This window comes from Macaca mulatta, chromosome 7 (assembly GCF_049350105.2).
Source record: "Macaca mulatta isolate MMU2019108-1 chromosome 7, T2T-MMU8v2.0, whole genome shotgun sequence".
Classification (NCBI taxonomy): domain Eukaryota; kingdom Metazoa; phylum Chordata; class Mammalia; order Primates; family Cercopithecidae; genus Macaca; species Macaca mulatta.
In genome coordinates, this window is record NC_133412.1 from 93,002,682 (window position 1) to 93,030,455 (window position 27,774).

Here is a 27,774-nt window from a genome sequence, read left to right on the forward strand (position 1 = left end):
AGCATTATTAGTAAGTGTTATTCTTAATTGATCATAATAAAATTATATTCCTCTGAATTAGTACTAGTCATATACATTTAATCTTTTTTAGAAAACATAAAGGACCTTCACACATCACAGCAGAATTCTTTTTTGTGTGTTTTGATTCATTAGTAATTCATTAGTTTTATTCATTAGCCATGGATGGCTCAAGTGAAGCTAATAACTTTTAAAACACCCTACAAAGGCAAAGGTGTGGCATAGAAATGACTAAATGCTTAATGTCCTTGATCATGGGTGAAAGTGGTGCAGAGTGACTTTATTTTAGAAAATCATTCAACCTGTCCACTATCTGCTTTCAATTCTCTTTATAAAAGATAAATATGCAGTCTTAGAAGTTTATTGGGCCCCTAAACAAATGACTTTAAAAGCAGAGAAGCAGAGAAGAAAAGAACTTACAGAAAATGAATGTTTATGGTGCAGTTACCAGAACCTATTCCACCCTACTCCCACCAAGAGCCAAATACATTAAATTCTTATTTCGATTATATATATTAAAACAGAGTCTGGCAGAACCTGTGGAGACTCTTTTGTCTCCAAGCATCCTCCATGTCATGGGAATTAGGGAATCCTGAGTTACAAATGACCTACAAGGTGTTTTAAAACCTTATGGGGCCAAGCGTGGTGGCTCACGTGTGTAATCCCAACCCTTTGGGAAGCCAAGGTGGGGCAGATCACTTGAGGTCGGGAGTTCGAGACCAGCCTGGCCAACATGGCATGAAGCCTGTCTCTACTAAAAACACAAAAATTAGCCAGACATGGTGGTGTGCCCCTGTAATCCCAGCTACTAAGGAGGCTGAGGCACTTGAACCCTGGAGTGAAAGGTTGAGCCAAGATCATGCCACTGCAATCTAGACTGGGTAACAGCGCAAGACTTCCTCTCAAAAAATAAATAAACAAATCAAGCAATCATTATGGATTGTGTTAAAATTACTCCCTCAGTTCATACCACCAACAATGAAATTGTATTCTTCCAACATAAACCTCTAAGTACCCACATCTATGATTGAGAAGGATATCAACTTGCTGCCGACATCTTTTGGTTTTGGTCTTGTAAGTTTTACAGAACTTAAATATTCTAGTAAGAAATTAGTAGACTCTGCAGGGGAGGAAAAAAATTTTTTCTCCTGTCCTTCTAGGTTCTTCAGCTGGGGCCTTTTAAGTAAGACTGACAAAACACAAATCAACAAGAGAAAAACAAACATAAGTTTATGAGCATATGCATCTTAAATACACACTGGAGCGCTGGGAGATGAGTAACTCAAAGGTGTGATTAGACGTTAGGCTTACATAGCATCTCAACTAAAGAATAATAATGTTTTAGGGAAGTGACAAGACAAAGAAATAGAACTCTGCATTTCTAGGGTGGGAAACTGGGGAAAATAAATATTATGGGCAAACTAATGAAAGATACAGGCTAAAGTTGGTAAAATTGTTATATAGATTCCTCTGGTGCCATCTCCAGACTGAAAGCGTTTAGAGTTGTCTCTGGTAACTTTACCTTGTCCTTCCTGGTAGCGAGGGGAGGAAGGCCACCCTTACAAAGTTATGTCCTGCCTCTATGCAAATAATAGACAGAGAAGTTTCTTGTATTCTCAATTACCCTCAGCTGAAAATAATCTCATGCCAAAGTGGCATATTTGGGGGCAGCAGATTCTGCTACCTGAAAACTTCCTGGGTCCCTGTGCCAACTTCAAAAAGTAAAATGTGGATCTAACATAGAAAGAGGGACACAGACTTTCTTTAGTATGCTCATTTATGCACTTATTTAGAAAGGGCTCTAACTATTTCCAAGACCTGAGTACATTAATGTTTAACAAAGATATTCTAATTCATTTAAAACAAATTAAAGGCATCATGCAGATATTCAGCCTTCAAAAGCCACTCTCCCTTGAGATGATCCTAAGTGGTTACTGGGAGATGGACCAAAGCTTTAGTCTAATATCAGCTACAAATGAACTGTTATTTAGAATTCCATGTTATCAATTATATCCATAATTTGTATTATTGGAATAGAATTAATTATATCTTTATAGTCTAGGCAAATTTGTATATTCTTCAAGGCAAGCACAGACATGTTTCAGCATGGCCAGTTAATAATTCTTTCAGCCTTGTCTATTGAGGATGGCTAGGACTGCTGTCCTAACAAAAAAGAAACTAACAACAGCTAATTTCCTCTGACTGATTTGACTGTGTTACTCATGAAACAAGTGACTAATATTATAACGTTAATAAGTTAGCCATTTAGTTTAGACTAAGACCAGTGTCAAAAGTTATATAAAAGAAGTAATTCAGTTTTATAGGCCCATATTGCCTGGCTACAGTTTCACTCAGTCTCTGCCACAAAAAGCTGCAATGATTTCACCTTCTGAAAATGAAATTCCATTTCTGTAAGAATATACATAAATACGTATTCTGTTATATATTTATACAAAGGCTCTTGAAGGGGATTGTTGTAAATGTGAAAACTACAAAGGCTTTACACCTGATAAAATGTATATGACAGCTTATCAATATTGGTCAAAAGTTTTCTTGAGCCTATGGTAAAAATGTGAATGCGAGCAAAGAATCAATCCAGATCAATATGTCGGTTTAAAAGAAAAAAAGTGACTATTGACATATCTGCATTCTTTTTTTTTATTTCAATAGCTCATAATATGCATTTCTTTCCCAAAATGATTTAAATATAAACCTGATTCCCCATCTATGTTTGCACTGTCATCCAGTAATTGCTGTTGCTTTTACAATTCACAGACACATGAAAATCTTCAACATCCCCAGCAATTCCAGCACCTTCACTGGCTTCATCCTCCTGGGCTTCCCTTGCCCCAGGGAGGGACAGATCCTCCTCTTTGTGCTCTTCACTGTTGTATACTTCCTGACCCTCATGGGCAATGGTTCCATCATCTGTGCTGTGCACTGGGATCAGAGACTCCACATCCCCATGTACATCCTGCTCGCCAACTTCTCCTTCCTGGAGATCTGGTATGTCACCTCCACAGTCCCCAACATGCTGGCCAACTTCCTCTCTGACACCAAGGTCATCTCCTTCTCTGGGTGCTTCCTCCAGTTCTACTTGTTCTTCTCCTTGGGTTCTACAGAATGCTTTTTCCTGGCAGTTATGGCATTTGATCGATACCTTGCCATCTGCCGGCCTCTACACTATCCAACCATTATGACCAGACGTCTCTGCACCAATCTTGTGATCAATTGTTGGGTACTTGGTTTCATCTGGTTCTTGATTCCTATTGTCATCATCTCCCAAATGTCCTTCTGTGGACCTAGGATTATTGACCACTTCCTATGTGACCCAGCTCCTCTTCTAACACTCACTTGCAAAAAAGACCCTGTGATAGAACTTATCTTTTCTGCCTTATGTCCTCTGCCTGTCTTTGTGCTCTTTCTGTTCATCATGGGGTCCTATGCTCTGGTCCTGAGAGCTGTGTTGACAGTCCCTTCAGCAGCTGGGAGAAGAAAGGCTTTCTCCACCTGTGGGTCTCACCTGACTGTGGTTTCAATGTTCTACGGCTCAGTGATAGTCATGTATGGGAGCCCACCATCTAAGAATGAAGCTGGAAAGCAGAAGATTGTGACTCTGTTTTATTCTGTTGTTACCCCACTCGTTAACCCTGTGATATATAGTCTTAGGAACAAAGATATGAAAAAATCTCTGAAGAAATTATGGGGAACATAAAATGTTAATCAAAAAGATCCTTGCGTAATTAATCTTGTCTTTAATTTGGGGGGACTAAAAAAAACTGGTCTTATACAGTTAATTTTTCATCTTACTATTGGCCAAAGCTAAAACACCTGTGAGCATGTTTCTGTTATTTCTCCTTTCAGACCATGATTATTTGCCCAGTTGTGTAGCATGCCTCAGTGTTTTTTAATTGACTGGTGGGCATTTTTTTAAAAAAACTATAAAGACAATATGTGCATTAATGAAGGTTAAGTGTTGTTCTAGCAAGTAGATGGAGGAGAGGCAGATCACATTGATTCTATTCAAGCGCTACTTGTATGTGTTCTTAAAATGGTCTGTGCTTGTTTTAGCCTTTCTGAGACCTCGGGGCAAATCTGGACTGTTTAGAAGGCCCCTTCACTTCAGCTGATCCTAGCCTCCTATTTCAATGCTTCTTGAACCCCATGACTCCTGAAACTTCTGCTTTGCTCTCTAGACGCTCAGCTTTAGTTTCTGCTAGCTATTTTGAGGTCTCGCCATGTACACACAGCTTAGAAATCCAAAAATGCCTTGAAGGGGAATTGCATCATATTTTTAGCCTAGCTTCTGTGGTCCTCCCCTCTCCAGGAATTGTTTCGCAAACACTAGCAGCTTTGGCAACTGAAAACACCAAATTCTCTACCTTCTCAGTTCAGTGAAACTACTGCTTTCTCCTCAGGCTTTATTCCTCCTTTCTTCATACTCTCCCAGCCCAGTAAATGGTCAAATATCCTCAGGGAAAAACACGTGGCGAATGTGAAACTCACCTCCCTTTTCTTCCCTTCATCTTGGACTGTAGCCCATGAAGGCTTGCCTATGCCAATTGCTCCGAATGCCTTCAAATGGTTGTTTTATGTATTTTGTTCAGATTTTACTTTTGATAGAAATTACTTGGGGTTTAGTACAAGTTTTTCAGTCATGATCAGAAAGTTTTTTCTACTCTATCTAGATTCCATACATTCTCACTTCTTCCTTCACTTTCAGAGGATGATCATGTAGCATGTGTGTTCAAAAGCCCGCAAATCAGAGGGACAGGTGGATATAGAGGCTGGCATAAACACAAATCTGGGATGCACACCTGCTTTTCTTTTCATTGCAACCAGCAAACAATCCCTGAGGACTCTTCACCTGCAAGAAGCAGGGGAAAGGTTACCTATGGTAAAATAAATGATAAAACCGGGACCACAGATTTAGGCCTTCTTTTAATGGAAGGCATCCAGCAATTGTAGGTCAGGAAAATAGTTACCCAGAATTTGTATTAGAAGCTTGGGCTAGTTCTCCTTGAACTTTCCCCTAGGCCTGGAGTGAAAGTTCATGCTGTGATTGAAGTGTCTTCACTAACCCAAATACCTGTTTTTCAGGTTAAATAAATAGGAATTGGGAATCAGGGAGCAATTTGCTGAGGATAATGACTTTAACAATTCAAAAAAAAAGAAAAGTTCCTATTCACCACCCTTTTAACTAGCCCAAGTTCCCTTTTCTTTGAAAAGTAACCCTGAATTTCCCTTTAGGACTTCTCCCTTATTTGCCAGTCATATCACAATAAGTTTATTTCCTTAATATAAATGAAACTCTGTAAAATAGTAAGAGAACAGAACAGTATCCCAGTAAGAAAATGAGCAAAACGATATAAATGAATAACATCCAGAAAAAGATTCTTAAACATGGAAAGGGCACTAACTAATTCATAAAAAGGTAAAAGTAGAATAAGCCTATAAATATATCTCACACTTTATCTATTAAATTGACAAAGATCAAGAAGTTTGATAAGACATTTTAAGTCTGAGGATTGTGAAATGGGTTCTCTCACACTTAGCTGGTGGGCATATAAGTTTTACAAACACTATATAGGGTGACAAGGCAACCTCTATCAAAATTTAGAAGGCACATACCCATTAAAACAGCAACCCAACTTTTAAGATGTTTAGCCTACAGATATTTTTACACACGTGGGAAATGTTTACTGCAGCATTGTTGTAATAGCAAAATATTGAGAAAAACATCAGTTCCCATTAATAGAAGACTAGTAAAATGAGCTATGGTGAGTTATACCATGGAATATTATGTCTTCAATTTATAAACTATGAAGCAGTTCCATATGCAATGATATACATGTCCAAGACATACTGTTAAATGAAAAAAGCAAAGTGAGTAGCAGAGCATATTGTAGTTGCCTTCCAGGGAAATGTGTATATTTCCTGAAAGAGCTCCAAGAAACTGATAACAACGGTTGTTTCAGGCGGGAAGAATTTGGTGTCTAAGGAGCAAGAGAGTAAAGGAGACTTTTTTTTCATAACTCCTTTTGTGCTTTCAAATTCTTTATCATGTGCCTGTATTATTTATTGCAAAAATAAATAATAAAACATATTTTGTCAAATTTTTTTATTTCCATAGGTTATTGGGGAACAGGTGGTGTTTGGTTATATGAGTAAGTTCTTTAGTTAAACAAAGAACAATTCTTTTTTTGTTTTTGAGACAGAGTTTCGCTCTTGTTGCCCAGGCTGGAGTGCAATGGCACCATCTCGGCTCACTGCAACCTCCGCCTCCCGTGTTCAAACGAGCCTCCTGTCTCAGCCTCCTGAGTAGCTGGGATTACAGGCACCCGCCACTATGCCCAGCTAATTTTTGGTATTTTTAGTAGAGACGGGGTTTCACCACGTTGGCCAGGTTGGTCTCGAACTTCTGACCTCAGGTGATCCACCCACCTCGGCTTCCCAAAGTGCTGGGATTACAGGCCTGAGCCACTGCGCCCTGCCAACAAAGAACAATTTTCTAGGGGAACTTTCTGATCATTAGATTTGGAAAATCATTTTTTCCCACAATGCTAAGGTTCCTTAGGAGCCTGTTTATTGACAGAAATGTTGAAGCGGTGTCTTCAGAGCCCCTTAACATCATCTCACTCGGACAGTTTTGTACTTTAGAAAAAACCTGAGAACATCTTCCTTATCTTAGGGCTTGTACAAATATACTGTTATAAAACTTTAACGAGTTTATCACAGTTTTATATTTAGACATCATCTCCCTTATTTTTCAATTATTGATTTTTATTGCCCTTGTTCAGCACCTACAATGTACCAAACATTGAGCCAGAAAATAAATTTGAGACAAAGGTATATAAGACACATTTTCTTCCCTCATAGGATTCACAGTCTTGTGATAGAGAAAATTGGAAGGTTTTCTTTTTGTTAAGTAGCAAAAGTTCACTGAGAGGGGACGGCCTAATTACCGTGGAAGCTCACGGGAAGCTGCACGTGTGTAAGTATGGAACTTGTGTGAAAGAGGCTGTAAGCACAGCATAGGCATTGTCTCTTTGCAAGTGCACCTCAGGTTACAGAATAGAAGTGCTTCTAGAAATTATCTTACACTATCATATAATCAACCACGCTAGTGGTTACTGCTAAGGTCCCAGAGACAAAGCAAGTATGACTATAAAATATAACATAGGCTGGGCGTGGTGGCTCATGCCTATAATCCCAGCACTTTGGGAGGCCGAATTGGTGGATCACCCAAGATCAGGAGTTTGTGCCTACCCTGGCCAACATGGTGAAACCCCGTCTCTACTAAAAATACAAAAAAAAGTAGCCGGGCATGGCGGTATATGCCTGTAATCCCAGCTACTTGGGAGGCTGAGGCAGGAGAATCGCTTGAACCCAGGAGGTGGATGTTCCAGTGAGCCGAGAGCGTGCCATTGCGCTCCAGCCTGGGCGACAAGAGTGAAACTTCATCTCAAAAAATAACAATAATAATAGTAATAAAATAAATTGAATACCAAAGAGAGATATTATTTAAAATGTTAAGTAAATATAGATTTTAGTAATGGAATGTTGCATTGCTTTGATCTACCATCTTGCTGTGATCAAATAAAAATACTAAATTTAAAAAAAAACTTAAAAACATTGCCAATCTGAAGACAGAATAGAAAATAGCTAAGTCTTTTTTTTTTATGAAAGCCTGAGAGGTGAGCACTAAGGCCATTCATGCTCAGAGAGTACTTGACTGTAGTTCAAATCCTTATGCTTCAGGACAATGCCTAGCTAAGGAGATGGAAACAGGAACCTGGTGCTGGAGAGGGGGAAAGTCACACAAAGCTGGTGCCCTAGTGGTCTTCATCCTCAGGTAAGGATGAACCAGAGCTAGACCCGATGCCACTCAGAAGGGAATCAGTCATCCCTGGAAGTTTGTGGCCATGGGTTAGCTCTTGTTTGATTTTATACATGCCGTTTTCTTCAGTTTCCCCATTACACTGGCTGCAATCTATTCTTTTTTTTTTTTTTTTTTTTGGTTCAAAGGTGTTAGGCTTTCTTTTTGCTGTTGTTGTTTGGGGTTTGGGAGTGTTTTTTTTAAACAGTGTCTCACCCTGTCACCCATGCTAGAGTACAGTGGTATGATCACAGCTAATTGCAGCCTTAACCTCTTGGGCTCAAGCAATCCTTTCACCTTAGCCTCTCAAGTAGCTGGGACCACAGGCACATGCCACCATGCCTGGCTAATTTTTTTTTTTTTTAAGAAATTGGGTCTCTCTATGTCGCCCAGGCTGTAGGTTTTCTATTAAAGACTCTGCCATCCTCTTTCCTTTATTTCATTTTATGAATGGACACAACTCAAAATATTTTAATCCTCCAGCCTAGACCATACGTTAAGTCACAAAACAGCCTTAATGATTTTGAAAGATTAAAATCATACCTATCTTTCTCAAATCACAATGGAATAAAACTGTAAATCAACAGCAAAAAGAAAACTAAAATCTTCACAAATATGTAGATGTTCAACAACACACTCTAAACCAAGCCATGAGTCAGAGAGGAAGTCACAAGGGAAATTATAAAGTATCTTGAGACAAATAAAAATGAAAACACAACATACCAAAATTTACAAGATGAAAAGAAAGCAGTGCTAAGAGAGAAGTTTATAGCTATAAAGGATTACATTATAAAAGAAGAAAAATCTCCACTCAAAAACCTAACTTTATACCATAAGAAACTAGAAAAAGAAGAGCAAACTAAATGCAAAGCTAGCAAATAGTAGGAAATAATGAAGATTACAGCAGGGATAAATGAAGTAGAAAATATAAAGCAGTAGAGAAAATGAACAAAATCAAAAGTTTGCTATTCAAAAAGATAAACGAAGTGGGCAAGACTTTAGCTAGAATAAGAAAAAAAGAAGACTCAACACAAATTAGAAATAAAGTGAGGACATTACAACTGATTTTCTAGAAATGAGGTTTTTATAACTTTTCCTAAGAACAAAAAGAAGTTATTTTGAATTCCACACAGACATCTCATCATCGCCTTTCAAAACATTCTTCTTGCCTTTGCTCTGGGGTCCAATTTGCCCTAAACTACATGAAAACTATGATGGAAGAAAGGATGCTATGCCAAGGACTCCTGAGGGAGTCATAAACCAGCCCAAGGGAAGACTGAAATCATCACATAATCTCCAAGATAAAACTTTAATTGCACCCCTGAATCGCAGTGACACTTACTTCTTCATTCACCTGCACCCTCTTTCTGAAATCTCTTCATGAGGTTCATATACCGCTGCTTTTGTGGCACTACTCTACCACAAAAGTAATTCATATACAAAACTCACCTGTTGACCTTTCTCTGCTGGACGAGATAATTGGAAGGTCTGGGTGCCTGGAGGTGACTGAGGTCCTTGATGAAAATAACCACCCTGTCAATCAAGGCCCACAGCTCAAGGGCTAAACATAGGAGGAGTGTGCTTCTTTCCTCTGGCTATAACTATTGCCCAACAGAATTACCTATAAACGTTTCTTTTGAGCGCTTCAGGAAAGGAGAAAAGGGAGTTTCAACAGTTATCTTTATATATCCTAGGATTCTTTGGATCAGGCTCCAGGTTTTGAATCCACATAAGGCAAACAGAGGTATCAATGAGAAGGCACAGGCTCGGTTTGTATTCCTAGGACTGTCCGCACATAGCTCTATCATGAAGGGTAAGTAACTTCTTTCCCTGTCTAGGATTCACTTGACTTTTTCTAAGACATCTACACATAGATGCTAGCTCCAGTGAAATGCCTTTATAATATGAGCATATTTTTGCAAAATTTTATGAGTTTCTAGACATGTGATTTCATGCACAGCATCTCCAGTATAGTGTTATAATGAACTGTTGACACCTGTGCCCAGCTACCCAGCTCTTCCTCAGCTGAACACTTCCTTCAATGTTCTTGCCTAATTCTTTGCAAAGGAATGCCTCATTATTTGGAAATTTGATAAATTACATAATTTGGTATTAGAAGTCATGCTCAATAATTCACTTTCTACAATGCCCCTGATTAAATATAACTTATTCCCATTACTTTTATGCACATCCCAGGAAATGTGATGTCCTTCCTTTAATACTTTATCTTCTGCATTTTGAATTATTAACACTACTGTGCTTTTATATCTTCTTTCTTTATGTCAGACCAACCAGAATATACCAGAATATTGTGCCAGAATATACAAGAAGGTCGAAAAAATAAATCTGAGCAACTAAAAGGAACTGTCCATAGCTTCACTATGAGATATATGGGAATTGAGTGACTTTTTAATCTAGTCATTTAGGTTCACTTAAATTCATTGGATGGGCACAGTGGCTCACGCCTATAATCCCAGTACTTCGAGGGGCCAAGGGTTTGTAGAGAAAGGTTCTTATCATGTTCCGTAGGCTAGATACATGATGAGAACATGTCTCTACAAAACATTTAACAATTAACCTGGCATGGTGGCGTACGTCTACCGTCCCAGCTACTCAGAAGCTTAAGGCGGTAGGATCGCTTGAGCTTGGGAGGTCAAGGCTGCAATGAACTATGATCCCACCACTGCACTCCAGCATGGGTGAGAGAGTAAGGCCCTGTCTCAAAAATAAATAAATAAAAATTTAAAATTAATTTATTGTTTTTCATTTAGGTTTTTAAATGATTCTGCTAAAAAATTATTCTAGTTACTTTGTAATTATATTTATTGGTAGTAGTATTATGAACACTAACAGCTATGAGTGCTGCAGGTCCTAATATATTCCAGGAACTGCACTAGGCACTACAACATGTACTAGGAAACTGTACTTCAACTATGTTTTCCCAAAAGCTCAGCAAAACAGAAGGTAACTTGCCTACAGGCACATAGTATGCTGTACAGTATTTGAACCCAAGTCAATCTGACTTTATCATTTATTTTCTTTTAAGTCACTTATATAACAGGATTACTTTAAGTATTACTGGAGTGAGTCAGTCAGTTGTGAACCTAATCCAACTGTGGTATGTCACCACATAGACTGCTACAGTGAGTATTCTCTTCCTTCCTCACCAAACTATGTGCTTGCCTCCTAAAACTATGCTCCCAATTCTTCTTAAGGAGCAGCCCATTTTTCTTTCTAGTTCACATGTGTAGCTGCCGCATCCCACCACTGGACTATCCAACTTTATGTGGTAACATCCAGCATTTACAGTGATCTACCATGTGCACGAGACAGTGTTGAAAAACTTTGAGAAGGAAAATTGGCCGGGGTGGTGGTTCATGCCTGTAATCTCAGCACTTTGGGAGGCGGAGGTGGGTGGATCACTTGAGGTCAGGGGTTTGAGACCAGCCTGGCCAACATGGCAAAACCTCATCTCTACTAAAAATACAGAACTAGCCAGGCGTAGTGGTACATTCCTGTAATTCCAGCTACTCAGAAGGCTGAGGCAGAAGAATTGCTTGAACCCAGGAGACAGAGTTTGCAGTAAACCAAGACTGCGCCACCGCACTACAGCCTGGGTGAGGGAGTGAGACTCTGTCTCAAAAAAAATATGTGTGTGGGTGTGTGGAGATATATATATATATATATATACTTTGAGAAGGAAAATCAACAGGATTTGGAGATTGACCGCATATGGGAGGTGATGGAATTAAAAGGTTCCTTCAGTGTTTCTCAAGTTTCTGGCTTTAGCAAATGCTAACTGGATTGGTGAATGAAGAGTGGAGCCATTCGCCAAGAAGCAAGTACAAAGTGGGAGCCCTTACAAAGAAAAAAAAATGGAATAAAGATAATACTGAGCAAAATGGTGATGACACGTTTGAAAATATAAATGACTAGAGAGACCAATATTTAGAGTGGATGCTCACAAATGACAGGGTCACGAGGCAAGGTAGAATTAGTGGATCACAAGGTTTAAATGTGATTTTGCTAAATGTGACCAAACTGACATGTTACACAAGACTGCCCAGAGATGTACGGACTGAGGACTCAGTGATGGCGACGTTCATAAACTCAGATTAGCTTTTTCGGTGACAGGCTTGGCAAGTCTGAAAGTCACCCAACCATTAATTTATTCAACAAGTGCCTACTGTGTACCAGAAGCTGAGTTATCTGAGAAATGAAAGATAAATTAAACATCGTTTGTGAATTATAGACATTTTCAGTCTGTAGGGTAACATGAAACCATATGATTTGGTCGTTATGGTGCACGCTGTAGTAGAAAAATATATAACATGCTATGTAAATATTAAACAGGAAATTTATCTTATATGTTACAGAGTTTTGTCTTGCTGACTTTAACATACGATAGGTATCAAAAGGATATCTAAAATCATCATCAAAATCTAAGACATCCGATATTGACAAGTGTAATTATTAATTTGTTAAATCTTGATAAGCTCAGGCTTTATGGGTCAAACGATACTGAGATATATGTCCAAGAGTATTCATCACAGTGGTGATTATAATAGAAAACATTGATAACAATCTAAATCTATCATTAGAGGGTTGATTGAATCTATAGACAAGAAGAACAATGAAGCCATTGAGTTGATGATTCAGAGCTCTATTTTTGACACGGAAAAAAGACAAATATATTAAGTTTAAAAACAAATTATAAAACAGTTAATTTTGAAAAATTCCATTTTAATTATAAAGAAAAGCACACTCCTCCAAAGAGTTAAAATTTGTTTTCTCTGGGAGGTAGAATTTTTTTTATCTTTTTCTATATCTTTTATGTTTATAATTATAAAAAACAATTACAGTATTTTGGTAAATTTTGAACAGTGTAGCATTAATAAATTTAAACAACAAGACATAAGCATTTTAGATCATTTGAAATGCATTGAAAAACTTAACGTTAATAAATATCCTCACATTTGGAGAAGGCTTATTGAATATTTTTTACATATATATTTTCTTTCATCACCAAATGAAAGAAAATATCATTTGTCTTCAGCAAGAATTTGCCATTAGCAACATTTAGAGCTATGTTTATTTATGTTTGACTTTTTAAATTAACAAATAAAAATTGTATATATTTATTATGTGTAACATGTTGTTTTGAAATATATATACATTGTATAATGGCTACCTCCAGCTAATGAACATATGCATTTTCTCATATATTTACCACTTTTTTGTGGTGAGAACATTTAAAATCTACTCTCTTAGCATTTTTTCAAGAAAAAAATAATTATTAACTATAGTTATCCATGTTATACAATAGAGCTCTTGAACTTATTTCTTCTATCTAACTGAAGTTTTGTATCCTTTGACCAACATCTCCCCAACCTCCCAGTCCCTGTAACCGCCATTTTACTCTCTGCTGCTATAAATTCAACTTTTCTGGAGTCCACATATACATACAAGTGAAACCATGCAGTATTTGTCTTCCTGAGGCTGGCTTTTTTCACTTAGTACCATGTCCCTGGGTTCATCCATGTTGCCACAAATGACAGGATACCCTTCTTTTTTAAAATCTGAAGAGTATTCCATTGTGTGTATATGCCACACTTTCTTTACCTATTCATTCTGTTTGACTTTTGATCACTGACCTTCCAAACTTATCTAGATTCTGAGTTTCTTGTAGGTGGACAGTAGAGATTACAGTTGAGATGTTGAAACCTACAATCTATAACAAGTACAAGAATGAATTCTTGTAGCAGAACAATATATTGTAACAAATTGTTTATTTTAATGAGAGATTTATGTTTAAATGATTCAAAACACTGCATTTGTTTACAGTAGTAGAAATTCTATTTACAGGGAAGTTTAAAAGTGTGAAGTAAACTCAAGGAACAATCTCAGGTAACTATTAATTCTCTACTCTCCAGAAAAATATTGCCATGATATTTTCTCTTGGATTCTATGCTTAGACTTAAAATTCACTAATACAGAGTGAATAATGGTCACTTACAGCTCTCAAGTATCTGAGAAGTATGTCAAGTATTTTCCACCTTGGGAAAGATGTCAGAAAAAGCAGTTATTTTACTCCTAATTCTTGGTTTAAAAATTAAGTCAAACTAACAGCTGTTCTATTAGAAATAATTAACTATGGGTGGGAAAAAGAAATACAAATGGCCACTTTGCTGGCTTTCATAGAGGATAATGTTTCTGAGCTTTCACAATTTCAAAGGGAAGGGAGATTTCTCAAAAATCACCCACTGATGAAAAATATCCAAATAATGTATATTCTATTGTTATAAGCCTAATTTTAAAGAAACTTGGGGCCAGGCACAATGGCTCACTCCTGTAGTCCCAGCACTTTGGGAGGCCGAGGTGGGTGGATCACCTGAGGTCAGGAGTTCGAGACAAGCTTGACCAACATGGAGAAACCGCATCTCTACTAAAAATACAAAAGTAGTCGGGCATGGTGGTGCATGCTTGTAATCCCACCTACTCGGGAGGCTGAGGCAGGAGAATCGCTTGAACCCAGGAGGCAGAGGTTGTGGTGAGCTGAGATCATGCCATTGCACTCCAGCATGGGCAGCAAGAGCGAAACTCCATCTCAAAAAAAAAAAAAGAAAGAAATTTGGGATCATTAGCATTGTTGATTTGTAGCTTCTGAATAAAAGTTAGGAGTCAGTGGATGGGTTGTTGCAAACTAATTGCCAAATAGCCAACATATATAGCTAGCATAGATTCCCTACGAGTTTTTCAGAAAACAAAACTATTTGTATAAACGGTGTTTTCTGTCGTCTCTACAGCCCTGGAATTCATAAACAATTCAGAGACAAGCACTGTGACGGAATTTGTTCTCCTTGGCTTTCCTGGTTGTCAGGAGATGCAAAGTTTCCTCTTCTCACTGTTCTTTGTGATCTATGTATTTACCATAATAGGAAACGGGACCATTGTCTTTGCTGTGAGATTGGACAAACGGCTTCATACCCCAATGTATATTCTCCTAGGGAAGTTTGCTTTCCTTGAAATCTTGTACGTTACCTCCACTGTACCCAACATGCTAGTCAACTTCCTCTCAGAGAGAAAAACCATCTCTTTTGTTGGCTGTTTCCTCCAATTCTACTTTTTTACTTCCCTTGGTACAACAGAAGCATACTTCCTCTGCATCATGGCATATGATCGGTACCTTGCTATCTGCCGCCCATTGCACTACCCAACCATCATGACCCCACAACTCTGTTACATATTGATGTCTTTTTGCTGGGTGTTTGGATTCCTCAGTTACTCTGTCTCCACTGTGCAACTGTCTCAATTGCCTTTCTGTGGGCCCAACATCATCAATCACTTTTTGTGTGACATGGACCCATTGATGGCTCTGTCCTGTGCCCCAGCTCCTATCACTGAGATCGTCTTCTATATCCTGAGCTCCCTCATTATCATCCTCACTCTTCTGTACATCTGTGGCTCCTATATGCTTTTACTGTTAGCTGTATTAAAAGTCCCTTCAGCAGCTGGCCGGCAGAAGGCCTTTTCCACCTGCGGATCTCATCTGACAGTAGTGTGTTTATTCTTTGGGGCTCTATTGGCAATGTATGTGAGCCCCACAACTGATAACCCAGCTGCAATTCAGAAGATTATAACTTTGTTCTATTCTGTGGTGACCCCCTTCTTAAACCCCCTGATTTACAGCTTACGAAACAAGGAGATGAAGGCTGCATTGAAGAAAGTCCTGAGGATAGAATGAGAACAAGGTCATCTACCTGAGACCAAGCAAACCATTGTTCAGACATAAAACATTAACTAAGAAAGACCTGATTTTCTGATTCTACTTCTCCAATACACACTTTAAAGAAGATATTTTCTCAGTGAGGTCTCTCATTGTTTTGTTTCTTAACTAACCTGGCAGAGCTAAATCATACTTGAATCATAGTACATTCCAAATGAAACAATCATATTTTCAACATGGGTGACTCCAATAGATGATATTTGAGGGTATTTTATATGTCCTATTTCATACTGTATAGTTTTGATTATTGGAGATGGGGTGGAAGACAGAAGAGCAGTTATACTTAAGGTATTTCCTAAGACTGTGCAATATTTTTAAAGTGAATAAAGAATCAAATTTAAATGCCTAATGAATACAGAACTAAAGGATTTAGTAACAGAACAATTTTCTTGCCCCCTTGGCTCTTGATGGTTGAGAGTCTTACAGGCAAGGGACAGACTGAAAGTTTAATGCTTATGTAAGCAGCATATGTTTTAGCATCACATAAAATAGTAAAATATTGGGAGGCCGAGACGGGTGGATCACGAGGTCAGGAGATCGAGACCATCCTGGCTAACACGGTGAAACCCTATCTCTACTAAAAAATACAAAAAACTAGCCGGGCGAGGTGGCGGGCGCCCGTAGTCCCAGCTACTTGGGAGGCTGAGGCAGGAGAATGGCGTAAACTGGGGAGGCGGAGCTTGCAGTGAGCTGAGATCTGGCCACTGCACTCCAGCCTGGGGGACAGAGCGAGACTCCGTCTCAAAAAAAAAAAAAAAAAATAGTAAAATAGTGGTCATTCTTTCACTCAACAAATATTAATTGAATACCTCTTATGTTCCAGGCACTAGATATATACTATGACCAAAAGAATCAAAACCACTATCCAACTGGCATTTACACTCTCGTAAGGGAGAGACAGACGATAAAAAAATAAGTAAAATATATAGCATATCAGAGAGTAATAAGTGCTATGCAAAAAGGGCAAAGAGGGCAGGAAATGTGGAAGAAAGAAAAGAGCTGCCATTGTTAAACAGGATGATCAGGGAGGCTACACTGAGAAGGCAACATTTAAGCAAATGCTTGAAGTAGATGAGGGAATGAGCCATGTAGACAGTGAGAGAAGAGCATTCCAAAGAGAGGGAAGCAAATTATCTTTAAGATCTGGAGGCAGGATTGTATCCAAGTAGCAGCAAGGAGGTTGGTTTGACTGGAGTAAAGAATTTAAGGTGGGGAACAGCGGCTCACGCCTGCAATCCCAGCACTTTGGGAGGCCGAGGAGGCTAGATCATGAGGTCAGGAATTCGAGACCAGCCTGGCCAATATGGTGCAACCTCGTCCCTACTAAAGATACAAAAATTAGCTGGGTGTAGTGGCATGAGCCTGTAATCCCAGCTACTCAGGCGGCTGAGGCGAATGGTGTGAACCCAGGAGGTAGAGTTTGCAGTGAGCCGAGATAGCACCACCACACTCCAGCCTGGACGACAGAGAGGGACTCCATCTCAAAAAAAAAAAAGAAAAAATTTAAGGGGAAGAGTATTAGAGATGAAGTCAGGGAGTGAACAGCGTTCCAAATTCTGTGGGACCTTGTAAACTATAGTAATAACTTTTTTAAAAATTATAAATTGACAAATTAGAGTTGTGTATATGTATGGGGAACAAAGCGATATTATGATTTATGAATATAATGCAGAAAAATTGAATCAGCTATCATATCCATAACCTCAAATATTTTCTGTAGTAAGAATATTTGAAATCTACGGCCGGGCACAGTGGTTCATGCCTGTAATCCCAGCACTTTGGGAGGTCAAGGCAGGCAGATTACCTGAGGCCAGAAGTTCAAGACTAGCCTGGCCAACATGGTGCAACCCCCTCCCTACTAAAAATACAAATATTAGTTGGGCATGGTGGTACGCACCTGTAATCCCAGCTACACAGGAAGCTGAGGCACAAGGATCAGTTGAACTTGGGAGGCAGAGGTTGCAGTGAGCCAAGATTGTGCCACTGTACTCCAGCCTGGGTGACAGAGTAAAACTGTGTCTCAAAAAAAAAAAAAAAAAAAAAAAAAAAAGAATATTTCAAATTTATTATCTTAGCAATTTAAAAATGTATAACACATTATCATTTACAATGTTTACCACCCTCGGCAATATATTGCCAAAAAAAAAACACCACAATTCCTCCTACCAGAGGTTTTGCACCCTTTGCCCATCATTGCCTCAACATTACCCACACCCCACTTCCCACAGCTTTTGGTAACCACCATTCTACTGTCCTGCTTCCTTGAGTTTTAAATTTGGGGATTCCACAAATAAGTGAGAACATGTGGTATATTTGTCTTTCTAGGCTTGCCCTATTTCACTTAGCGTAATGTCCTCCAGTTCCATCCATGTTGTCACAAATGACAAAATTCCCCTCTTTTTAAGGCTGAATCGTATTCCATTGGGTACATACACCACATCTTCTTTATCCATTTATCTATTGATGGACATTTAGGTTGATTCCGTAACTCAGCTATTGTGAATAAGGCTGCAAGGGACATAGGAGAGCAGACATCTCTTTGACATATTGCTTTCAAATCTTTTAGGTAAATACCCAAACTGGGATTGCTGGATCATATAGTAATTCTATTTTAGTTTTCTGAGGAAGCTCCAGACAGTTTTTCATAATGACAGTACTAATTGACGTTCTCACCAACTGTGTGCAAGGGCTCTCTTTTCTTCACATTCTCATCAACACCTGTTATCTTTTGTCTTTTATTATAACAGTCATTCTGATAGCTGTGAGGTGAAATCTCATTGTGGTTTCACTTTGCATTTTCCTGGTTATTAGTGATGTTGAGCAATTTTCATATACCTGTTGGCCATTTGTAGGTCTTTTTTTTTTTTTTTTTTTTTTTTTGAGAAATGTCTATTCAGGGCCACTGCCCATTTTTTAATCTGATTATTTGTTTTCTTTCTATAGAGTTGCTTGAGTTCCTTATGGATTTGGATATTAACCCCTATCAGATGAATGGCCTCAAATACTTTCTCCCAGTCTGTAGTTATCTCTTCATTCTATCAATTGTTTCCTTTGCAGATTAGAGCTATACTGACATGATCCTATTTGTCTATTTTTGCTTTTGTTGTCTGTGTTTTGTGGTCAAATCTATACAATCATTGCCCAAACCAATATTGGGTAGTGTTTCCCCTATGTTTCCTTCTCATTGCTGAGAGTTTCCGGTCTTATGTCCAAGTCTTTAATCCATTTTGAGTTGATTTTTGTATATAGAGTGAAATAAGGATCCAATTTCATTCTTATACATATGAATGTACAGTTTTCCCAATATCATTATTAAAGAGACTGTCCTCTTCCCAATGTGTATTTTTGACACCTTTGTCAGAAATCAATTGACTATGCATAGGTTCACTTCTGAGCTCTATTCTTTTCCATTGGTTGATGAGTCATTTTTTTACACTAATTTTAATTGACATGCTGTTTTAATTACTATTAGTTTGTAGTATAGTTTGAAATCAGTGTGATGCCTCAGCTTTGTTCTTTCTGTTCATAACTGCCTTGGCTATTTGAGGGATTTTGTGATTCCACATGGATTTTAGGGCTGTGTTTTCTATTTCTCTGAAGGCTGTCATTGGTATGACAGGAATTAATAGGGATTACATTGACTCTGGAAATCACATTGGGTAGTCTGGACATTTTAACAATATTAATGCTTTTAATTCATGAACACAAGATATATTTCTATTTATTTGTGTCTTCTTCAATTTATTTTATTCATGTTTTATATGTAATTTTGCATGAGATGAGAAGCATTTGGGAGGTTTTGAGCAGGGAAGTAACTTACTCTTATTTACATTATAAAAGAATTATCCCCCTGACTGTTTTGTTGGCAATACACTAGAAAGAGAAATGGGCATTTTAAAACTCTTCTTTCTAATTGTCAAATTTAGAAAGTTTTTGTTTTTTATTTTTTTATTTTTTTCAAGACAGGGTCTCATTCTGACACCCAGGCTGGAACGCAGTGATGCAGTCACAGCTAACTATAGCCTCAACCTCCCCAGGCTCACATGATCCAACTCAGCTGTCCGAGTAACTGGGACTACAGGCATGTTCCTCCATGCCCAATAATTTTTTTTTTTTTTTTTTTTTGGAGAGACAGAGCTTCACCATGTTGGCTAGGCTCTTCTCGAACTCCTGGACTCAAGTGATCCTCCTGCCTCAGCTTCCCAAAGGCTGGGATTACAGATGCGCACCACTGCTCCCCACTCATTTCTTTTTAAAGGAATTTGTATCTGTAACCTATTTGAGAATATATATATGGGGAGGGGAAAAGAATCCTCTAGTTGCCCCAGAGGAATAGGAAGTCCTCTGGACCCTAAGAAATTCTAATTCTGGAGTAGTTCCATGACATTAATTAAGAGACAATGCTTCTGAGGCTCTTTAATGACACTTAATCATAATTATAATTATATAGACATTTATAAAACATTTGCAAGTCTATTATCTCATTTAATCTTCATATTAGCCCTATGAGTTACACACGGAGGATAAACATGGCTTTAATAATTGAGGAAATTAGAGCACACCAAGCTCTTACAGCTAATAAGTGAAAATATTCAAACTAAGACTCATACTTTCTATGTCATGATTTTCTTTATATTTTCTCACCACCTTCTGTTTAAGTTCAACTCTGTTCCTACCCAAGTGCTCCCTTTTTTTAACCCAGGTCACCTCATTTCATACAATGCCTGGATAATCTTCTCCACCATTTTCTGCCTATCCCAGACCTCTCTCAAAAGCTCCTCTAGATGTTTAATCTACTAATGCTTTTCCAGATACCTAACTCTTAGCCTGACATACAAATAACCTGTAACTTAGTTCCATGGGCCAATTATCCCTTCAAATATCAGTCTTAACCTTGTATCCCAAACATGTTTAATTAATTCCCAGTTCTACTGAAATCCCTCCCAAACTTAGAAGTGTTTTCAAACATCCCTAACCCAGACTCTAACATTTTATGATCATCCATAGTGGCTTTCAAGATTCCGCGTGCATTAGAAACACCTAGAGGGCGGGCACAGTGGCTCATACCTGTAATCCCAGCACTTTGGGAGGCTGACGCAGGTAAATCACCTGAGGTCAGGAGTTCAAGACCAGCCTGGCCAACATGGTGAAACCCCATCTCTATTAAAAATACAAAAAAAATTAGTCTGACATGGGGGCTCATGCCTGTAATCCCAGCTACTCAGGAGGCTGAGGGAGGAGAATCACTTGAACCTGAGAGGGTGGAGGTTGCAGTTAGCCGAGACCACACCATTACATACCAGCCAAGGCAACAAACTCCATAAAAAAAAAAAAAGGAAGAAAGCAAAATAAAAGAAACACCTAGAAAGTTTGTTAAGACAGACAACTGGGCTCCACATTCCAAGTTTTTGGCTCACTAGATCTAGGTAAGTACTGAGAACATGTATTTCTAACAGGTCTCAAGTGATACTAATACTGCTGGTACAGGGATTAAATTTTCAAGAATCCACTCTACACTTAAACAGCCTTACCCTTAAGCTCAGTCATGTTCTCCATTTGAGCTCTTGCTATGTTTATATTAATCTCAGGTTCTCATCTCAGTTTGTTCTCTTTCACCTTATATCATTGAAAGAATTCATAACCATTTACAGTGCCAAATTTTCATTTTCACTAATATTGAATCATGTCAGTCAACAGAATTAGAATTACAAATCTGCCTTTACAGATAACTGAATTTTTCAAATATCTATGTTCAAGCTATACTTAAAATTAATAAGGGAGATTTTTTTTTTTTTTTTTTTTTGGTGGGGGGATGGAGTCTTTCTTTGTCGCCAGGCTGGAGTGCAGGAGCGCAATCTCAGCTCACTGTAACCTCCGCCTCCCGGGCTCAAGCAATTCTCCTGTCTCAGCCGCCCAAATAGCTGGGACTACAGGCATGCACTACCACGCCAGGCTAATTTTTTGTATTTTAGTAGAGACAGGGTTTCACCATGTTGGCCAGGACGGTCTCGATCTCCTTACCTAGTGATTCACCTACTTCGGCCTCCCAAAGTGCTGGGATTACAGGCATGAGCCACCACGCCCGGCCAGGAGATTCTTTATCTTATGTTCATTATAACAAAATTAAGCAAACAATATATAGATAAAAAAAATTTAAGTGTTTGCAGGTTAGGCACCAAGTATGAAGCAAGTCTAGTTCAAATTATATAATAAAGATTTGCTTCATATCTTTTTATTTGAGCCCAAAACAAACATGTAATCTCTGTGAAGTCTTGACCTTGTTGGCTCCTATCTGTGTATACTCAATGTTTAACCCAGAGTCTGACACATAGTAGGTGCACAGTTGATGTATAACTGACAAATGTTTGCTAATTATATGGAATTTTTTAAAAAGAATGAAGTTTATTTTAGAGAGAAAATCACACACAAATACATACACTCAGATACACACATGTACACCCATATTCTTTCTCTCTTCTCCTCCTCCATTAACCTCCCACCCCCCATCCCCAGGTAGATCAGTTCCTTAGAAGGAGGATATCTCCACAAAGGGGAAAGTATTTATGGTATTTCTTGGATAGTTATCCTGACTTCTGTGTCTCACTAGTCAAACCACTGGGGAAAACATAAATTATACACAGATATAGATGGAATTCTATACATGCTCACAAGCAAAGGAAGTAGGTGCCTGCCAGTGAACACTGGGGAACTATGATCCTATTCAGAAGAGACTTGTAAACTCTTAATAATTGCTGATGTGAAAAACACAGTTCATTTGGTTCGGAATACTAAAGGAAGCAAGTTTCTGGAACCACACATAACACTCTCCAACCATGACTCAGCTTGTTGGTTGCGTAAAGGACGAGATTCCTGTGACTGGAGTTTGTCTCACATCTTCCTCTTGGAGACAAAAATGCCATTAGGTATGTAAGGAAAGTCTCCCTGCAGCAGTACCCCACCGTTCCCGTGCTTTCAGCGCTGCCAGATGCTAAGAATATATGGTTCTTCTGCAAATTTGTGAATTCTTTGTTCCTTTGTTCTTTGCAGGAACATTGGCCCCTCACTTCTCTTCTTCCAACATACTCCTATGAATGCCCGGGTGATATATTCACATTAAGGGCTCACTCAGGTATCTCAGAGTTCCCACTATACAACTCAGTTAGGGACAATAATGGTCAAATGTCTTGCTTATTTGGGGCGACCATTAAATTCCCTTAGAATGTATCCTGAGTCTTACACCTCTTTGTAAATTAGTCAGTGACGTTTTTATTGACAGACTGTTCTTCAGCTGCAGTAATTAAAGCAAGCTGTTATTTTTTTCAGTTGTTGGCAAGTGACAAGTGGCAAGTGAAAACCTCTCGAGAAAGAAGTAGAACAGCAGACTCTCCTTTCCTTTGGATTTACCTACAGATTAACTTTTAAAACGTAAATACTTAAGAGAAGAGCCCCAGCACTTATAATTCTAAAAGTGCTCTTCCGTGGGCAAGTGTCTTAAATTCCCAGCAAGTGGATGGGACTGGAGGAGGATGTGACTCCCTTGTCAGTTCACATAGAATGCATTGCCCAAGCGCTTTGTTCCTCCTCTCCAATTGCCCATGTGTACTCTCACTTGAGGTGAATAGAAAGACAAAAGAGGTGAATTTGAGCTACAAATGAATGTACTTTGGTGATGGAGGCAGTAGAAATGAATTCAGTGAGATTTTTTAATTATCTGTGAAATTTATTTATCCATCTTTCTCTGACCCTGTATTCCATAGATAACTAAAATTTCACTGCTTTTGAAATAATGTCACCAAGGTCTTGAACATTATGAAGCCAAATAATGAGCTGGTGGGGACCGGATGCAGTGGCTCACGCCTGAAATCTCAGCACTATGGGAGGCCAAAGCAGGCAGATCATATGAGGTCGGGAGTTCAAGACCAGCCTGACCAACATGGCAAAACCCCGTCTCTACTAAAAATACAAAAATCAGTTGAGCATGGTGGCAGTCACATGTAATCCCAGCTACTTGGCAGGCTGAGGCAGGCTGAGGCATGAGAATCACTTGAACCCGGGAGGTGGAGGTTGCAGTGAGCTAAGATCATGCCACTGCACTCCAGCCTGGGGGATAGAGTGAGACTCTTTCTCAAAAAAAAAAAAAAAAAATTAGCCAGGTGTGGTGGCCCAAGCCTGTAATCCCAGCTACTGAGGGGGCTAAGGCATGAGAATCCCTTGAACCCAGGAGGCGGAAGTTGCAGTGACCATGCAGTGCAGGGAGATCATGCCACTGCACTCCAGCCTGGGCCACATAGCAAGACTCTGTCTCAAAAATAATTAATAATAAGCAGGTGGGAGTCAAGACCTATGAGGTCTGGTTCCAGATCAATCATCAGTTGGAATTACATTTCTTTTCTCAGTACCAAAAATTTGCTGGCCTGTGAGTAGGGTAAACTAACTAATGTTTCATTCTCTGCCTACTGCCTCGAAAGGCCCAAACTATCTAATTTATGCCAAATAAAATTTGTTATCATGTCCCCTGTACTATAAAGATGTATTCAAGTTATTTCTAACTGGAATAAATATATTTTTTCAGACCCACAGCATGCAGTTGGACATGCTGCAAAAATACACGACTCAAGGAATCCCCAGTCTATGCACATGACTGGGCAGATGTAGGCTGTAATCCTGATTGCTTTCATAAAACCTAAGTTCCAAAAGGGGAGGAATTTTATTTTTTATATTCACCATTATACCCCCAGAACTCAACACACTGCTAGCAATATAATAAATGGTGAATAAGCATGTGTTAAATTTTTGAATAAACAAACAAATATACGAAATGCTATGATTTAAATTTAGCATCCAACCTTTTTTTAAAATTGCAAGCCCAGTAATTATATTTTCCAAGAATGACACAGCATGTAGCCTGGCAAATACAAGCAGTTATGGAAAGTATATTTGAAATTACAACTGTCCTAAAAATTTTGATACATGTGATCATAATTATCATTCATTAAACTGAACTGCTTGGACAAAATTTACATTTTTATCAAAATCATGTTTATTAGAGAAATTGTTGTATTATTCTTAAAATATTGTTAACATGAATATCCAAAGTTACCTCGGCAATAAAACATTTATGCTTTTGGGTTTGCTCCAGGTTTGATCAAGTACTGAAAGGCAGGCCCCTTGCTCTCTGTGGATCATATAAATGATGTAAAGATGGAATTCTGTGAGTATCTTAACAGTGACACTAACAATACAGTAAATTATCCTACTCTTAAAGTCATTATATTGCTAAATTTAAAATATTGATAGTGGCTTACCCAGCCAAATATTCTGAACTTTAACAAGGATATTTGAGGACATAGAAATAAGCCTGCTGGACCAATAGTTTCTAGAAAATTGTTAGCAAAATATCTAAGTTATTTGTCTTGTCTCAACTCCTGATTTAGCAAATATCAGAAAGATCTTTGTGGTCCCTTTTGTTCATTATTTAATTTAGTGAAAAGCAAGATAATGAAGGGACAAATTGTAAAGCTTAGGGCTTAATTTCTAGCAAAAATAAAGGCACGTGGTTTTATTACTAGAGAAATTGATTTACCCAATAGCAAGGTCCCTCAAGAGCTGAGGCATGATGTAGAATAGTGCAATTTGGTGGAGAAGGAGGTTGACAAGCAGGGAAAATGGTGGCCTGCCAAAGAAGTCATAGGTAAGGGACATAACAGTTGCCTTCAGTTATTTAAGACCTCACTACCACCATCATGGGAGAGGAATTAGACTTCTTTTTTTTTTTTTTTTTTTTTTTTTGAGACGGAGTCTCGCTCTGCCGCCCAGGCTGGAGTGCAGTGGCCGGATCTCAGCTCACTGCAAGCTCCACATCCCGGGTTCACGCCATTCTCCTGCCTCAGCCTCCCGAGTATCTGGGACTACAGGCGCCCGCCACCGCGCCCAGCTAGTTTTTTTTTTTTTGTATTTTTTAGTAGAGACGGGGTTTCACCGTGTCAGCCAGGATGGTCTCGATCTCCTGACCTCATGATCCGCCCGTCTCGGCCTCCCAAAGTGCTGGGATTACAGGCTTGAGCCACCGCGCCCGGCCAGGAATTAGACTTCTTTTGTATAGTTTCAACAAAATTGAAGTTTACCTGCTGACTTGGGGAGTACCAAGATCAATGGGTAAAAGTAATAAAGGAGACAAAGTCTGCTCACCATTTCGTAAAGAAGGGCTTTGGGAGAACTCGAGCTCCTCAGGAGAAAAAGGGGCTTGATTTTTCAGCAAATCCAGATGCCACCAGGGAGAATATGATCTAGGGGGAACTAGATTTGTAGCTTTCAAACCATTTTACAGATTCCTGAGGGTTCTGCAGCACCTCCCTAAGAGTAGCAAAAGGAAGGGAGCTGAAGACTCCCAAAAGTTTTATTCCTATCTGCTTGTTACTGGACTTCTACATATGAGGCTGTAAGAAGGCAATTTAATATAGCAGCTATTTTTGCTTCAGATTTATACTCAATTTTGCTTTAAGGTAAAAGGATGTGTCCAAAGTTTATATTTATATGTAGAGTATCTAAGGTATTTTATTTTACCATTAAAGATGAAACATTACTGAGACTCAGGGTTATAGAAACATTTGAAGTGAATTGGGATTTGTTCCAAACCAATCTCCAAATAGGCCAGTGTATCTGGGCATTACTGGCTTTGTACATATGTTTAAGTGAACCCTTCAAATCTCTTTGAACTTCAATTACCCTGTCTGTGAAAGAGAAGGGTAAAGAATACCTCCTCGCAGCTCAAAGAGTCATTAGGAAGACCAAATGAGATAACGTGTGTAAAAATAGTACATCATCCAGCATGAGTTAGCAAAATCTCCAAATGTTCTTTATTATTCATTCTTTGATTACTTCTGTTTTTCTAACAGCTTTGGGACCCCAGAACAGAACAACGCATTTTGTGACTGAGTTTGTCCTCCTGGGTTTCCATGGTCAAAGAGAGATGCAGAGCTGCTTTTTCTCATTCATCCTTGTTCTCTATCTCATGACACTGCTAGGGAATGGAGCTATCGTCTGTGCAGTGAAATGGGACAGGCGGCTCCACACACCCATGTACATCCTTTTGGGAAACTTTGCCTTTCTAGAGATCTGGTACATTTCTTCCACTGTCCCAAACATGCTAGTCAATATCCTCTCAGAGACTAAAACCATCTCCTTCTCTGGCTGCTTCCTGCAATTCTATTTCTTTTTTTCACTGGGTACAACAGAGTGTTTCTTCTTATCAGTTATGGCTTATGATCGGTATCTGGCCATCTGTCGTCCATTACACTACCCCTCCATCATGACTGGGAAGTTCTGTGTAATTCTGGTCTGTGTATGTTGGGTAGGTGGATTTCTCTGCTATCCAGTCCCTATTGTTCTTATTTCCCAGCTTCCCTTCTGTGGGCCCAACATCATTGACCACTTTGTGTGTGACCCAGGCCCATTGTTTGCACTGGCCTGCATCTCTGCTCCTTCCACTGAGCTTATCTGTTACACCTTCAACTCGATGATTATCTTTGGGCCCTTCCTCTTCATCCTGGGATCTTATACTCTGGTCATCAGAGCTGTGCTTCGTATTCCCTCTGGTGCTGGTCGAACTAAAGCTTTCTCCACATGTGGGTCCCACCTAATGGTGGTGTCTCTATTCTGTGGAACCCTTATGGTGATGTATGTGAGCCCAAGATCGGAGAACCCAGCAGCAATGCAGAAGATCATCACTCTGGTATACTCAGCAATGACTCCACTCTTAAATCCCCTTATCTACAGTCTTCGAAACAAAGACATGAAAGATGCTCTAAAGAGAGTCCTGGGGTTAACAGTTAGTCGAAACTGAGATATCTTTGAAAAAGAAGCCAAATTGGCCACTTCTGACGCTAATTTTTTATAACTATAGAAAGTAGCTTCAGTAATATGTTCTGGCTCACACTCAGGTAGAGAGACTTATCTTTCACAGTTCCTTAGCAGTTAAGTTCAGCTCATTAATGATAAATGCCAATGCTAAATAAAACATTTTAAACATATGTGGCCTCACTGAGTAGTTATGTGGTGGGTGGGTGTATATATATGTATATTATTTTTCTGT

General features: G+C 38.9%; 3 protein-coding genes across 3 annotated transcripts; all 3 read left to right on the forward strand.

Annotated features, from left to right (window-relative positions):
- Positions 1–2,707: 2,707 nt before the first annotated feature.
- LOC702914 (olfactory receptor 11G2) lies at positions 2,708–3,733 on the forward strand. The gene has a single exon (XM_015143153.3). The coding sequence runs from the start codon at positions 2,798–2,800 to the stop codon at positions 3,731–3,733; it is 936 nt and encodes a 311-aa protein (XP_014998639.3). The 5' UTR covers positions 2,708–2,797.
- Positions 3,734–9,703: 5,970 nt separating this feature from the next.
- LOC703038 (olfactory receptor 11H4-like) lies at positions 9,704–15,641 on the forward strand. Its single transcript, XM_001091345.4, has 2 exons — positions 9,704–9,710; positions 14,704–15,641. The coding sequence occupies exons 1-2, from the start codon at positions 9,704–9,706 to the stop codon at positions 15,639–15,641; spliced, it is 945 nt and encodes a 314-aa protein (XP_001091345.4).
- A 10,891-nt stretch (positions 15,642–26,532) lies between these two features.
- LOC100426988 (olfactory receptor 11H6) lies at positions 26,533–27,525 on the forward strand. Its single transcript, XM_015143155.3, has one exon. The coding sequence runs from the start codon at positions 26,533–26,535 to the stop codon at positions 27,523–27,525; it is 993 nt and encodes a 330-aa protein (XP_014998641.2).
- The last annotated feature ends 249 nt before the right edge of the window (positions 27,526–27,774 follow it).

What these genes read in the sequence shown, in the direction of transcription:
- LOC702914 (XM_015143153.3), top strand. Translation starts at nt 2,798, where the DNA reads ATGAAAATCTTCAACATCCCCAGCAATTCCAGCACCTTCACTGGCTTC.
- LOC100426988 (XM_015143155.3), top strand. Translation starts at nt 26,533, where the DNA reads ATGTTCTTTATTATTCATTCTTTGATTACTTCTGTTTTTCTAACAGCT.